Source organism: Podarcis filfolensis, assembly GCF_964270895.1.
Source record: "Podarcis filfolensis genome assembly, chromosome: 4".
Lineage (NCBI taxonomy): Eukaryota > Metazoa > Chordata > Lepidosauria > Squamata > Lacertidae > Podarcis > Podarcis filfolensis.
This window is the reverse complement of record NC_139607.1, coordinates 85,599,849-85,614,646: the sequence shown is the minus strand read 5'-3', so window position 1 is coordinate 85,614,646 and position 14,798 is coordinate 85,599,849. Positions and strand designations below refer to the sequence as shown.

Sequence of the window (14,798 nt, the reverse complement as noted above, 5' to 3'; positions counted from 1 at the left end):
GGAGCTTTTCGCACACAGAACATGTGAGATGCTGCCCTTTCCCAAATATCAAAGTGGTTCTTACACCTAGAATTTGGCTTTAGCAAGCATCCAGAACCTGAGGCAAATACTAAAGGACTCTTTCAGCCATCTGTCTCATGGGTTTGTGCATGCTCTAGAATTTAGTATACACCACCACCTGTGTACATGGTGTCGGTCCAAGAACAGATATGGCATAGGCAAACTCAGCCCGCCATATGTTTTGGAACTACAACTCCCATCATCCCTGACCACTGGTCCTGTTGGCTAGGAATGATGGGAGTTTTAGTCCCAAGACATCTGGAGGGCCAAGTTTGCCTATGCCTGGATATAGAGGAAGGCGGAATGATATGCAGGGTAAGAATGTAATTATTTTGATTGCACATACTTGGACATATAATAAAAGGTAGGGCAGATGTTGCAGAACTACAACTCCCATCAGCCATAGCAAGCATGGCCATTGGTCAGGGATGAGGGAGTTGTGGTTCAGAAATATCTGGAGGTCCAGCTTTGTCATTGCTTGCTGTTTTTACGCTTGTTCATTTCACTCTTACGCTTTCTTTTTTCTTTAAATTTCCCATGAAACCTCTTTTTCCCCTGACAGTCTGCTGTTTGTATTTCTACTTTAATTGACCCAGGAAACGGACATGCCATTCCTATCCCGACCCCCCCTAATTTTCCTGCAGTGTCTTATTTTGTCTAATTTATGTTGTGTGCCAATGGGCTGGAATTGCCCTCTATTTTTGTTTCGCTAGGGTGCCTAGTAGATTTTAGGCACTCTCAAACTAACAACAGGCTCTTGAAACAACAATAGCAAGGCAAAGTGCTTAATCGAGATACTTAATCAACCTTGGGTTTATGTGTCATTCTGTTTTGCGTGTTGTTTTCCATCCTTCGTGCTCGACTCCTGCGGGTTGCCAGCCTACCACTGAATGGAATGTGGCCTTATCCTCCAGCGCTCAGAAGAGAGCACCTCTTGATTAGAAAAACAGATGATTGCGCACTTCAGAGAATGAATATAAATGATATTTTCTTGGCCAGAATATATCCGCCGAAGAGACGGAAACCGCCTCGTTCTCCTTAGATGCTATTTCTTTGCAGTAATCAAATAAATTCAGGCAGGAGCATTTGGCAGGGAGTCTTCTCTCGCTTGGTACTATTTTTGCTGGTGCTCATATCACTTGAGTTATGTATAGGAAGAACACTGAAAATGGTACCTATCCTAGGGAGTTGTTCACCTCCCTACCACTGCATGGATGGCAGATATTCTGTACTATAGCCGTTATCAACCTGGTGTCCTCCTTATGCTTGGCTCCCATCAGCTCCAGCCATGAGAATGTTAGCCGGGATTGATGGGAGCTGGATAGCTCAGTTGCTTAGAGCATGGTCATTTGAACCAACATTTCAAAATCCATCCTGATTTACAGTGGTACCTCAGGTTACATACGCTTCAGGTTACATACGCTTCAGGTTACAGACTCCGCTAACCCAGAAATAATGCTTCAGGTTAAGAACTTTGCTTCAGCATGAGAACAGCTTCGGCGGCGCAGCAGCAGCAGAAGGCCCCCATTAGCTAAAGTGGTGCTTCAGGTTAAGAACAGTTTCAGGTTAAGAACGGACCTCCGGAACAAATTAAGTACTTAACCTGAGGTACCACTGTATACTCTGTCCCCTCTCTTTAATCAAAAATATCCTAATCTGCAAAAAGGAGATCTAATTTGCAGAGCTTCTATCGTGCTCAGTTGCTTAGAGCATGGCACTGATAATGGCAAGGTTGCAGGTTTGATCCCTGTATGAGACAGCTGCCTGTTCCTGCATTGCAGAGGGTTGGACTAGATGATCCTCAGGGTCCCTTCAAACCCTACAATTATACCATTCTATGATTCTGTTAAAAAAAACCACATCTGGAGCATACTAGGTTGGGCAAGGCTGCTGTATGTAACAAGTAGCTGTTCCCCTGCTCTAAACCACGCAGGCAAGGACCAAGAATGCCTGCCTTTCACATAAGAAGAAATGTAGGCTTAAAATTTGAATTCTCCCTGCAGGGAAACTGTGGCTTTTTTTGTTTTTGCTTTTTTATGGCATTCCCAGGGCAAGACTTAACATGTAGACCATTTCCAAGGAATGTCTCCTCACACTGAACGGAGGACAATCTTATCCTCCCGAAACAGGTTTTTGAAGTGTTGAGCATTTGACTTTTGATTTCTGGGGCTCTTCCCAGAGGCTTCTATTTGTGATGGATTCGCTCCTTCTTGCAGAGGTCGGGGCCTTGCACTGTAGATTAAGAAAGGGTTCTTGAGGATAGTCCTGCGTGACAAATCTAAGCCAGTTTCACTGCTGCCGTTCCCCTACCTCAAGGGGGAACCTTAAGAATTCATAAGCGCCGCTTACTCCTTGCGTGAAGACCAGCAATGACTTTGCAATATAAAATTCATTCATTCTGCCTTGTTGTTTCCAACCCCTGCCCTCTTCTCTCATAGCCCAGTCACTGAAGGAGTTTGCCCGGTTATTGATTGCGGTGGAAGAGGAGAGAAGACGCCTGGTAAGTCTGCTCCTTCTGTGTTTTTCTTCTCCTGGAAAAGCTCCTGTTTTTCATTCATGTTTATGGAAATCTCAGCACGCAAGAATCTGGGTTGTTGTTGTTGTTTTCACTGCTTCCTGACAAACCCCAGATGAATGCATTATTGGGAGTTCTGCACATTTTGCAACGTTGACCTTAGCATGCCTTCTACCATAGTGGGTGCCCTTGAATGCCGAAGTGTGGTCTGTTCATCCCAGATGCATACAGGAGATGGTTGTTGAGCTGCTATTTAGGACATGGTCCGTGACACAACAAACTTGCAAAAGCAAGCAGGCCTAGGTTTGGTTTGAGCCTGGACAGAACATCACTCGCTTCCTCTGGGGAAGGCAGGGTTAGAAATCCACTCAATAAAATACTGAACTGAAGAGAACTTGCTTACAACAGATGCGGCCACTTCATTAATATTCTACTAGAGTATGAAGGTATCTGGAAAGGGAGGCTTTGGGGAAAGTTGCGCCCTAAACACTAAATACAAAATAAAACAAAATGTACTTTTCAAGACTTAAATTCAAGTTCTCTTTCAAATTCCAGACTTTTAGATTAAGGCGCAGAACTATGTAGCTGCTTGTCTTCTTACAAAATGGCTCAGTTGGTTAGCACCTGGAGCGGATAAGGCCAAGGTTGCAGGTTTGATCCCCGTATGGGACAGCCGCATGTTCCTGCATTGCAAGGGATTGGACTAGATGAACCTCAGGGCCCCTTCCAACTCTACGATTCTATGATTCTGAGATTCTTCCTCCTGGTGCTAGTGCCACTGCCTACACCAGGAATTTGTGTGGCTAGTGCTCCGTCTTCAGACCACATACATTTGATCCTGTTTTCTAGACTTCAGCCATAAGTGTGTATCCTTGCTGAAGATTACTTCTGGGAAAGGGAATGGGTGACAGGTGATGGCCCAGATTCTCAACCTAACTTTTCCAAGTGGCTTCCTAATCAGTCTCTTAATCTTAAGCCAAGAAAGAGTATTCTCTATAAGATTGAATAACAATATACGATTCAAGACTTTGAGATTAGACCACTGAAGAAGCCCGGAAAACTATCTCGGGAGTGTGCTACCTGCAAGCACCAGTAAAAGGGCCCCATTGGGGGCGAACAGTGGCCTCTTGATTACTTGGACTGCCAGGGCAAAACAGGTGCAAAACGCCAGCACCCTGTCATCTACAACTTCATTGTCTACAACTTTATTAACATCTATCTACAACTCTACTAGCATCTCTCGGTATTGTGAATAACGCCGGACTTACCTTTTGTTGGTATCTTCATGAACTTATCTAAAAGACTGAGTTAAGCGTTTGAAAAATCTATTGAAACCAGACATTATAAGTTCATCTTAGGTTGGGTAGGTTCAGTATCAGCTACAGTGACTGACAACTCTTGAGGCTTTCAGGCAGGGATTTAGCCCAGCGCTTATGTGAGGATGCTGGGGATTGAATGTGGAACCTTTGGCATGCAAAGCACCTGCTCTAATACTCAGTTTCAGCTCTTCCCTAGTGAACCACATCTCTTCCAGCTGCTGCCGCTTCCACTGTCGTCATATTCTTCTGTTGGGTTGTCAGCGGGGGGCGAGGACGACATTCTATTTATCACACTTTTATCCCACCCTTTTCCCAAAGTGCTGATGGCAGCATGCCAAATTCTCCTTCTGCCACCCAGTTTTATTCTTGAAATAGCAGCTGAACCAAGCTCTTAGTGGTTCAGACTAGCACCCTTCCGTAGGCCAGATTTGGTCCAAGGGCCTCCAGTTGCTAGCCTGCCATGTATGCAACATAGGTAAAAGGTAAAGTCCAGTCAAAGGCGACTATGGGGTTGCAGCGCTCATCTCGCTTTCAGGCCAAGGGAGCCGGCGTTTGTCTACAGACAGCTTTCCGGGTCATGTGGCCAGCATGACTAAACCGCTTCTGGCGCAACGGAACACTGTGAGGGAAACCAGAGCGCGCAGAAACGCCATTTACCTTCCTGCCATAGTGGTACTTGCACTGGCATGCTTTCGAACTGTTAGGTTGGCAGGAGCTGGGACAGGGAGCTCACTGCATAGCGGGGATTCGAACCGCCGACCTTCTGATTTGCAAGCTCAAGAGGCTTAGTGGTTTAGACCACAGCACCACCCATGTCCCTATGCATCATAACTAGTTGTGTGATAAAGGTTTCTTTTGTTCAAGCAGCCCACTTATAGTACTAAAACCTGGCAGGCGCTGGTCACCATTCCTCTGTTGCTTCTGAAGTCTATTACAAGCTAAAGTTTAACAGGAAAGCTTTCAAACAAGGGAGTAATTATTTTCAAAGTCCAGGAAGAACATTAAAGTCTGCAAGCTATATACATATATAGTGAACTATCAGACTCCTTAAATATCCAGCATTCTTTCAGCTCATAGTTTTCCTTTTACGGTAATGGCATTGAAACGTGAAATTTTAAATGGGGAATCTATTAACCTTAGCGAGGTGCTTGCAGTGACCTTTTAAGTGAGAGCACATTTTAACTTTGACTTGTATGAAGAAAATATAATAAAAAGTCTTATCTCCAATATAAAGCCATCGGAACACCAAAGCAAAAGTTCAGATCGTCCTCCCTACCCACCCCCAACTTCTTTGTCAAGGATGCTTGTTAGCTTGCAGGGAAGGAAAAATGCAAACTACGCTTCTTGTGATGGCGATCACTGTTAGCTCAGCATTCTCCTGCGAAATCCAGGATGTGTTTTCACAATTCGCCCACCTTTTTATGCTTCAAGCCTGTGAGCCAGGTTGGACTGCAAGTCCAAAAGTTACCTGGTAAGCTTTGTGAGAGTTGGAACTCGCATCTCTGTACCCTGACACCCTAACAACTGTACAACGCTGGCTCTCTGTTGTACGTGTCAGAGATGTACAATGAATTTAGGTCTGGATACAATTCTTCAGGGACGCGGGTGGCCCTGTGGGTTAAACCACAGAGCCTAGGAGTTGCTGATCAGAAGGTCGGTGGTCCAAATCCCCGCGATGGGGTGAGCTCCCGTTGCTCGGTCCCAGCTCCTGCCAACCTAGCAGTTCAAAAGCACGTCAAAGTGCAAGTAGATAAATAGGAACCACTTTGGCGGGAAGGTAAACGGCGTTTCCGTGTGCTGTTCTGGTTTGCCAGAAGTGGCTTAGTCATGCTGGCCACATGACCTGGAAATTGTACGCCGGCTCCCTCGGCCAATAAAGGAAGATGAGCGCTGCAACCCCAGAGTCGGCCACGACTGGACCTAATGTTCAGGGGTCTCTTTACCTTTACCTTACAATTCTTCAACACCATGCAAGCAGTCATTTGACTTAAAAACAGTGGTTCTCCCAATATCTGTTGCCCACGGCTAATGGGACAAAAGAGCTGGAGAGCAGCAGGTTAGTAAAAGTGGATCCAAGTTGTTTTCAAATTCGCTGCATGTTCAGATAGGCCTCGTTTTAAAAACTGGGAAGCCGTCAAACATGCAGCTCCCTCCCTCCCTTCTGTCTGAAACGGCAAAGGATTGCGCCATGTGGTTTGGGGGCATGCTAAATAGCTGTAGACAGCAGATCATGGTACCATCCTTGGATATATTAGGGTTTGTTTTTCAGTTTTCATATACAAGTACAGGGGCATGCTGGGTGCCTCTAGTTTGTGTATAAGAGTTGGTGTCTTGCGTGAAACATTGCCATGCGAGCCACCTTAATGCTCTCTTGGAAAAGTGGATGGATGTTTTTGCCGGCAGAGCGGACTGCTATTGTAGCATTAGATTTAGATGAGTAATTTTTGTGCGCATTCAGGAGAGCACTTGTGATAGATGGAGATGCCTCGGTAATGCTCCCATCGTAGTCATTCACAGCCAGAAATAAAGAATACCTCACAGTCCGTTTTTTACTAGCCAGTGAAAAATGGCTTTAAAAACAAACTCGGGTGCCCAGGAGTTTTTGTCTAGAACACTGCAGAGTAGGAGAAGAGAGAACCATGTATCTTTTTTATATTTGTGAAACCAAGAGCTACACAAAACACTGTTGTTCTTACTTACAGAAGATTAATAGAGCTGGAGCTGCCACACTTCACTTTTCTTCACTATCTGTAGAGTTTCGTTTTCCTTCTTTTTAGAGCAACACGTTTTCTGGTGCTGCTGTGTCGCTGCCTATCTGATGATCCTGTTCCCCTGCTTGGTCTGGTGATCCTCTGTATAGATTTCAAGGCTCTTCTTGAAGATGCACAAAGTAATTTATCTTGGAGAGCAGCTTATAAATAGTTCTTCCTTTTTTCTCCCATCAGCCTTCCATTTATCTGAAGCTCAAGGAAGATGAAAAGCATTAAGATGGGGGTGGGGAAGGCCAGAATAAGCCCTTGGGGACATATCTACATATATATAGATAGATAGAATCAAGATTGTTTAATAGTCATTCTCTTTCTCTAGAGAACTCTTAAATGTTGGTGGGGAGGGAAGACTTCTTAGCATCCTCTCCAAACTACTGTTGCCATGATTCCGCAGAAAGGTGGTTTATAAACATTTTAAATTAAAAACAAACGGACGCCGATTTGGAAAGCAGCTAGCAGGGCAGCAGAGCAGAGGCAGGCAGGAAAATGAACCCCAGTTTCTTTGCCATGGCCAAGCCTGCTGTCCAGAGGTTTTCTTCTCTTCTCTCCATCTCCACCTCACCCTGACTTATGGCAGAAGTCAGTAGTTCATGCATTTTGTGGCAAGCCCGTATTCCTCCTTTCATTTACCGTATTTTTCCGTGTATAAGACAATGCTTTTTGCTTTAAAAAAATAGGCAAAAATTGGGTGTCGTCTTATACGCGGATAGTGAATGCAGAGAGGGGATATGCAATTAATGGCAGCAGCAAGCAGGAGATTGGCAGCAGCAATTGGGTGCATGATTGGTGGCTGCGGCAAGGCCTGCTGGTGATTGGCTATGGCTGCGGGAATTGGGCAGGCGGCTGTGGCAAGGCGGGCAGGCAATTGGCAGCTGCGGCAAGTGGGCGGGTAGGCTGTTGGTGGCAACGAGCGGGCAGACAATTTGCGGCTGCGGCGAGATGTGCGATCGGCAAGTGATCAGCAGTGGCGGGCAGGCGGGTGAGCGATTGGCGGAAGCGACCTCCTGTACCCCCCCCAAAAAAAGCTAAACAACTTAATTTCTTAATTTTGGGTTAAAAAAATAGGGGGCGTCTTTTACATGGGGTGTCTTACACATGGAAAAATACGGTACTTGAATTGCATTTCTAAACTCACCTGTCAAGGTGGCAAAGGATGGAAAACAACCTCAGAATTAGTTACGTAGAACAAATGAAGCTGGAGCAAATGTGATCTTAAAAGCAGCAGGACTCAGTCCATACTTAATCAAAGCTCTGATGTGCTTGGTAGAAGAAAACTGGAGTAGAAGCTGATACAAAGCTCTCTAGGAAGTGCATTCCATTATATGGCCGTCATAACTGCTTAGATCTTGACTATCTAAAGCCTTGGTGAGTTTACTCTGCTATTAAGGTTCTTTCTAGATGGGTATTATCCTAGTTCCTCAGGCTGATGTCCCAGAGAGGAGAAAGCACACTGTACACATTTGCAAAGATAGTGTCCTGAGGCCCTGAGCGGTTTCCGAACAATACCAAAAAAATACAGGTTGTGCAAAAAAGTGCAAATTAAAATCGAGCATGGTTTCAATTCAAAACCAGGTGCCATAGATGGGATTGGATGCTAGGTGTGCCCTATCTCATGCTCTGCCCAGTATGTAGTGAGTGTTAGAACAGACCTCCTCAATCTCAGCCCTCCAGATGTTTTTGGCCTACAACTCCCATGATCCCTAGCTAGCAGGACCAGGGGTCAGGGATGATGGGAATTGTAGTCTCAAAACATCTGGAGGGCCGAGGTTGAGGAAGCCTGCAATTAGAACATTAAAACAGCAGATCTGCCCTCAATAAAAAGACACTTGTGCAGCTAAATCTGTGTAGTGTTTGCTGGATGGGAGCAAGCAGTGCTTTTTTTCTGGGGAGATGCAGGGGTACGCATACCCCTAAACGTTTTGTGAATCTTAACGGGAGAAGAAACTAAATTCTTCTCTAGCACGGTGAATCTTCAGTTCCATTGAATAGCACAGTGAATTGTCAGTTCCATTGCTATCCCCAAAATGGTTTTTCTTGAGTCAAAATGAAAGTACCCCTAAACATTTTTATTTAAAAAAAGCACTGGGAGCAAGTGTGTGGAGATGGTAGCGTCGAAGACAACGTGCTAAGTTTAAAATGCTTTCATATAAGGGCTTAATGTTGTGTAAAGGTAAAGAGACCCCTGACCATTAGGTCCAGTTGCGGACGACTCTGGGGTTGCGGTGCTCATCTCGCTTTACTGGCCGAGGGAGCCGGTGTACAGCTTCTGGGTCACGTGGCCAGCATGACTAAGCCGCTTCTGGCGAACCAGAGCAGCGCATGGAAGCGCCATTTACCTTCCCGCTGGAGCGGTACCTATTTATCTCCTTGCACGTTGTCGTGCTTTCGAACTGCTAGGTTGGCAGGAGCAGGGACCGAGCAACGGGAGCTCACCCCGTCACGGGGATTCGAACCACCGACCTTCTGATCGGCAAGCCCTAGGCTCTATCCATTGAGTTGTTGGCAGTAAGGTGCTACCTTAAAAAAAAATAAAAATGGATTTTTCCTGGAAAGAGCAAGTCTAGATTAAATGGGTAAGGGTATGGTGGGTGGGTGGAGAATACAGCCTGGCTTTTTGATGCCATTGCAGGGGGTTGGAACAAGATGGCCCTTAGGGTCCCTTCCAACTCTACAATTCTAGGAGGACACTACAAAAAAAGAAAGAAAGAAACCCTGCATGCATGAAGAATATCTATCTCATCACAGTAAACGCCTGTTTGGAAGCATCCACAATGGACCCCAGCTAAATAGGAAAGCACATCCTTGCAGACTTTCCCAGTCCTACCAGGAGATGCCAGGAATTGGCCCTGGGACCTTCGGCATGGAAAGAAGATGGTCTCCTGCAGAACAATGGACCTTCCCTACATGAAAGTGATGACTGATTTCATGGAGCTCTGGATAATATAGCCAAATAGTGGCATGTTATGTTGTGGAGCGAACTGACCCCCATCCTCTTTCTAGTTGGGTTGGGTGGAATTTAGAGAACATCTGTGTTGCTACGTTCTATGAGGTCCATGCTGCCTTTGTTTCTGTTTATTGCATTTCATGATTAGCAGCAGGCTAAAGAGATCTGATAGCCAATTTCATGTGTTCTTAATCCAAGAGATTGAAATCCAGATCAGAGCTGCTGTTGACTCGATGGGAACAAGAATAGGCTTTGTTTGAGGCACCCTTTGGGGAGCTCTTCTCTTCTCCCTGGTGCTTGTGCAGGAATTGACTGGCTTATCCTGGGGTCATGGTAGAAAGTGAACCAGGTATGCTAGCGTCATACGATACACTTAAGTGTTTGGCTGCTCTTTCTCCGAGAGCAAATTTCTCCAAAACCCGTTCCCGTCTAAGAAGCTTTTATTTTTAACCACTGTTTTAACAGTGACATGAAACATTCCATTCCAAGCTGAACTGCGAGTTCCGTTTCAGGATGAAGATTATTGGAGCCAGAAAATGCACAGATCATGGGAACTTGGTGGGTTGGTCACACATAGTGGTGCTGTGCTTTGGTTTCAAGACTCAGGAGATTTCTGCATCCAATTCAGAGCAAATGAACAACCAGGAGGAGCTTTCTAGCAAAACAAGCTTCCCTCTCCCTTCCCTTTGTGTACGTCAAGAGAGTATGTGGCTTTCACAGGCATGTAGATGGGCCAAATCAGGAAGGAGAGTGTGCCTCCTCCACAAGAGGACCGGAGGTTGGCAACACGAGAACGGGGCCTTCTCTGCGGTGGCTCCCCGTCTGTGGAATGCTTTCCCCAGAGAAGTTCGGCTGGCGGGGGCCACTAGGGGGCGCATCGGAAGATGGCTGACAATAACATCTCTCTAACCCACATGAGGTAATTTGGAGGCTATGATGGGAGTAATTAGCCTCCCTCCCCCCCCCAGGATGGTGGGGGGGGACTGCCTTGCCTACTGTGCCCTATACCACCCCCAAATTTGTGGGGATGGGGGCACTAGGCACAAAGCCCTCCTGTGGGATTCCGGTGCTCCTGGACGCCGTCCCTGATCCGCGCCACTAGCTGCAAGAACTTCAAAAGAAACAATTTGGATGAAGGAATGCACATATCTCAAGGAAGAAGGGGGAGTAAAGACTGCTAACAGAAGAGATCTCTGATAAAATAAGACGAGTCGGAGGAACAAGAGAAATCATGAGAAGATACGCCAAGACTCGGTATGGCAAATGACTGATGGGGGAGGGGGGAAAAACTTTCCTTTCTTTCCTTATGTGATTAAACAAGAATCCCCTCCCCTCACGAGTCAGAAATGTCGTTTTAAGGACTTAAGCTGTGGATTTAAGGCTGTGTGGAGATAAACTTTCGAACCAAAGCATGTTTTAAGAAGAGCGTGGAATGTATAAGAGCTTTGGAATGACGCAGTTAAAAATGCCGTCGCCATATTGGGAAGTTCTGTCGGAGGACTTAAGTCTGAGAGGAGAAATAGAGAAATAGAGCTGTTTTTATATTGTGGGTGAAACTCCTCAGTGGTACTTAAGAGCGACAGTTTTGCGAGATTAATGATGGAAAGAGTGATGTTATCTATGAAGGCGATGATATATGGAAACCATCTCGATTTGAGGATTGGAAGAACGGAAAAATTCACACAGGATTATTATTGGTGTTTATCGGCTTAAGGAGACTATCAGAAGAGATCATAAAGAAAAAAGAGAAAATATATGAACAAGATGTGATGTGGAAACAGCAAGATAAGACTGGATAGAATTATGAACTCTGTTTGGATTGATTTGGACTGATTTGGACATTAACGCAGTAGCAAGAAGATGATCAGAATCCCCCTTCGGATGTTGAAATATGGGTCCCCCCAACAAAATTTAAAATTCGGCTTTGTAATTCGGAATTTATGTGATGTGATTTAATTTGATTTGATTGGCCGGTTAATAAAAATTATTTTTTTTTAAAAAAAAAAGAGAAGTTCGGCTGGCACCTTCATTATACACCTTTAGGCGCCAGGCAAATACGTTCCTCTTCAACCAGGCCTTGGGCTGATTGACATCTTACGCCCCTTTTAAGCGTGTTTGTAGGAGGGGGAGTTATTTGTTTGTGTCCCCCTCTTCGTTTTTTTATCATGTATTTTGTGTTATTATATACTATATTTTTTAATGTTGTGAACAGCCCTGAGATCTCTGGATGAAGTGTGGTATACAAATTTAATAAAATAAAATAAATGTTCTGCCAGGGCATCTGAAGTGCCAGCTATTTCCACTGCCTTTTTCTCTACACCACAATTAATAACTTGGGCCTCCTTATGGCTAGCATAGCGGGAGGCAAATGCAGTAGTGGGGAACACCTGGAATGTTGAGCCAGGCAGGGAGTACTAACCACTATACGAATTTGAACACCTCAAATACCCGCTTGTGAGGTCTAACATATTCTTGAGGTTGTGGAAGGCCCCAGATTTAAATTAACACAGATTGTGCAGTGTTGCTGTACCCTTCCACCATTTGTTTTCTGTTTTTCCTCTGTTGGCATTCCCTTGATTTTCAGCCCTATCACTCAAGAAGCTTTTGATGTAGATCTCTTGTATTCTTGCCAACTCCCGTGTAGGTTTAAAAAAAGCCCCCTCTGTCTCCTTTGTTTCTGACCACTGAGATGCTATGATTTAATCCAACCCGTTACAAAGAGAGCACAACAGAACGCAACCAGCCGGGAAACTTTGATCTTCAGTCTGAAATGTGTGCCTTCGTTTTGCTGCGTGGAACCCCTCACAACCCTCTGCCGGCAAAGATATTGCAAATCGGGTCCTCCCTTAAAAAGGGCATGTATTGTGGTGAGACCTGGAAAACCGACACCCTGTGTTGTGGGTGGGTACATTTGGACAGCCACAACACCCGATTGGTAGGTTCCTTGAAGCTGGGTGCAATCTGGCCAATGGGACGCAGTCCAAACGGTTCGAGGGACCTATTTATGCCCATGCACGTGACCCAGATCTTCCTCTTTCGGCACGTGCATTCGGAACACCCGCCCACCTCTCCCTACTTTTAGGGCTTTGCGTTTGACCTTGCTATGCCATCATCTGCCGTCTGTTGTTGGCACAGGGGCACGGCAGGAATTTCCCCCACTTGGCTGATTAGCTGTTGCCATTTGGGTTTCGCCTGCCGCATAGCAAATCGTCACAACTTGTAAGGTTGCGGATCGGCTCTGGTTCAGGTGATAGGGATGGGAGAACGCTCTCGCCATCCCTAGGTGCAGGGTATTCCGTTAAAGGAATCCAGGGACTTGATGGTTTGGTCAACCCCTGAGAGGGGGTTATGCCCGTGCCTGAGTCCAGGGGGACATTTGGGGGGCGGAGTTAGGCCGTTCCTGGCTTTCCGCTTATCCAGGTGTTCACCCTTGGCTGACCTATGCTGGATCTCTGGGTCAGCACTACCTGCATGGCAGGGAGCTAGTCAAACCAGAGCCTATTCAACCAGTCACTTTCTGTAATCAATCGTTGTGGCCTAAATTCTGCCAAAAACCCAAACCAAAATTTGAGTCGTGTGAATTTATTTTTTGGGGGGAGGGTTCTGGGTCTGAACACACAAATAGTATTGATTGTAGGGCGTAATGCCCTTCAGGGTTTTACTATTTCCACTTCACTTAATAAAACCTTTCGCTGAGGTGGCAGAACACAACACAACTTGCATAGCTTTCAAAACTGCCATGAAATTATTATTTTTTTTAAAAAAGGTGCACTACACAGTTTGGTGCGCGCTCTCTCTCTCTCTCTCTCTCTCTCTCTCTTGAAACACATCCTCTGTGGGAACGGGATAGATAATATTACCAGGCTGGGTTCAGCCAAAGTGCAAACTGATTGTAGCATGGGATTTCAAACGGCAAAGCCACTTGCCTTTTCTCATTTATGAAAGCAATCAGTTTCTTGTCCTTTCCCTTGAAGCTGTCTTCTGAAACGATGAGCGCGTCACACCCTGTCAGGAACAAGGCTTTTAATTTCCCCCAAAATGTAAGAAGTTGGTGATGCTCAGCACTCATGTTGTGCTTTCAAGTGCTCATGTAATTTAGCTTATCCGGGCTTCCTCAAACTCGGCCCCTCAGATGTTTTTGGCCTACAACTTCCATGATCCCTAGCTAGCGGGACCAGTGGTCAGGGATGATGGGAATTGTAGTCTCAAAACATCTGGAGGGCCAAGTTTGAGGAAGCCTGGCTTATGCAATAATGGCTACTAGTCTGCATACTACCTACAGGATCAGAGACAGCATGTTTCTGAATACATAGGGCAGGTATGGCCAAACTTTGCCCTCCAGATGTTTTGGGACTACAACTCCCATCATCCCTAGCTAACAGGACCAGTGGTCAGGGATGATGGGAATTGCAGTCCCAAAACATCTGGAGGGCCGAGTTTGGCCATACCTGAATAGGGGGAAACAGTGGGAGAGGACTATTGCTTTTGGGTTTATTTATTTTTCTTTATTACTGAAATGAGGCTGCATTTTAATGTTTTAATGTTGTATTTTAATCTTGCTTTTTCAGCTGTATTTCAATCAGTTGTTTTTATATTTGGTGTTAGCCGCCCTGAGCCTGGTCTTGGCTGGGGAGGGCGGGGTATAAATTATTATTATTATTATTATTATTATTATTATTATTATTATTATTTTCATAACATTTATACACTGCTTGATTGTGACAACTGCAACAATTCCCCAAAGCAGTTTACCATAGACAACTTTCTGTTGCTGAACTAAATAGGTCGTGTAGACTGGTCCACCAGGGATGCCTTTGATGTTCTTAGATCCTGGAAGGTATGTCAGAGCTGAAGCTCAACCAACCCAGACATCCTTCTCCATGTGCCCTCTCTGAGGGAGGTGTGGCGGGCGGCAACCAGAGAACAGGCCTTTTTAGTGGTGGCTCCCCACTTATGGAACACTCTCCTAAGGGAGGCCTTCCTGATACTATCATTGCCTACTTTTAGTGCCAGGCAAAACCGTTTCTTTTCAGCCAGGATTTTGGCCTTTGACTTGCAGAGTTTTAGATAGTACTGCCTCCTTTTAGTGCGTAGGATGTATTAGACCATATTTTATATACATAAATGGTTTTTAGCTTTTATTTTGCTTTGTTTTATGCTGGCTTTAATTAAAGGAAGTCACTTTGAGTTTA

General features: G+C 45.3%; 1 protein-coding gene across 1 annotated transcript in view; it reads left to right on the top strand.

Annotated features, from left to right (window-relative positions):
- The window catches only part of ARHGAP42 (Rho GTPase activating protein 42), a 168,940-nt gene that overhangs the window by 59,544 nt on the left and 94,598 nt on the right, over window positions 1-14,798 (top strand). The window contains exon 3 of the mRNA XM_083609686.1: window positions 2,499-2,560. Coding sequence (XP_083465812.1) covers window positions 2,499-2,560 — 62 coding nt within the window. The remainder of the gene's footprint in view (window positions 1-2,498; window positions 2,561-14,798) is intronic.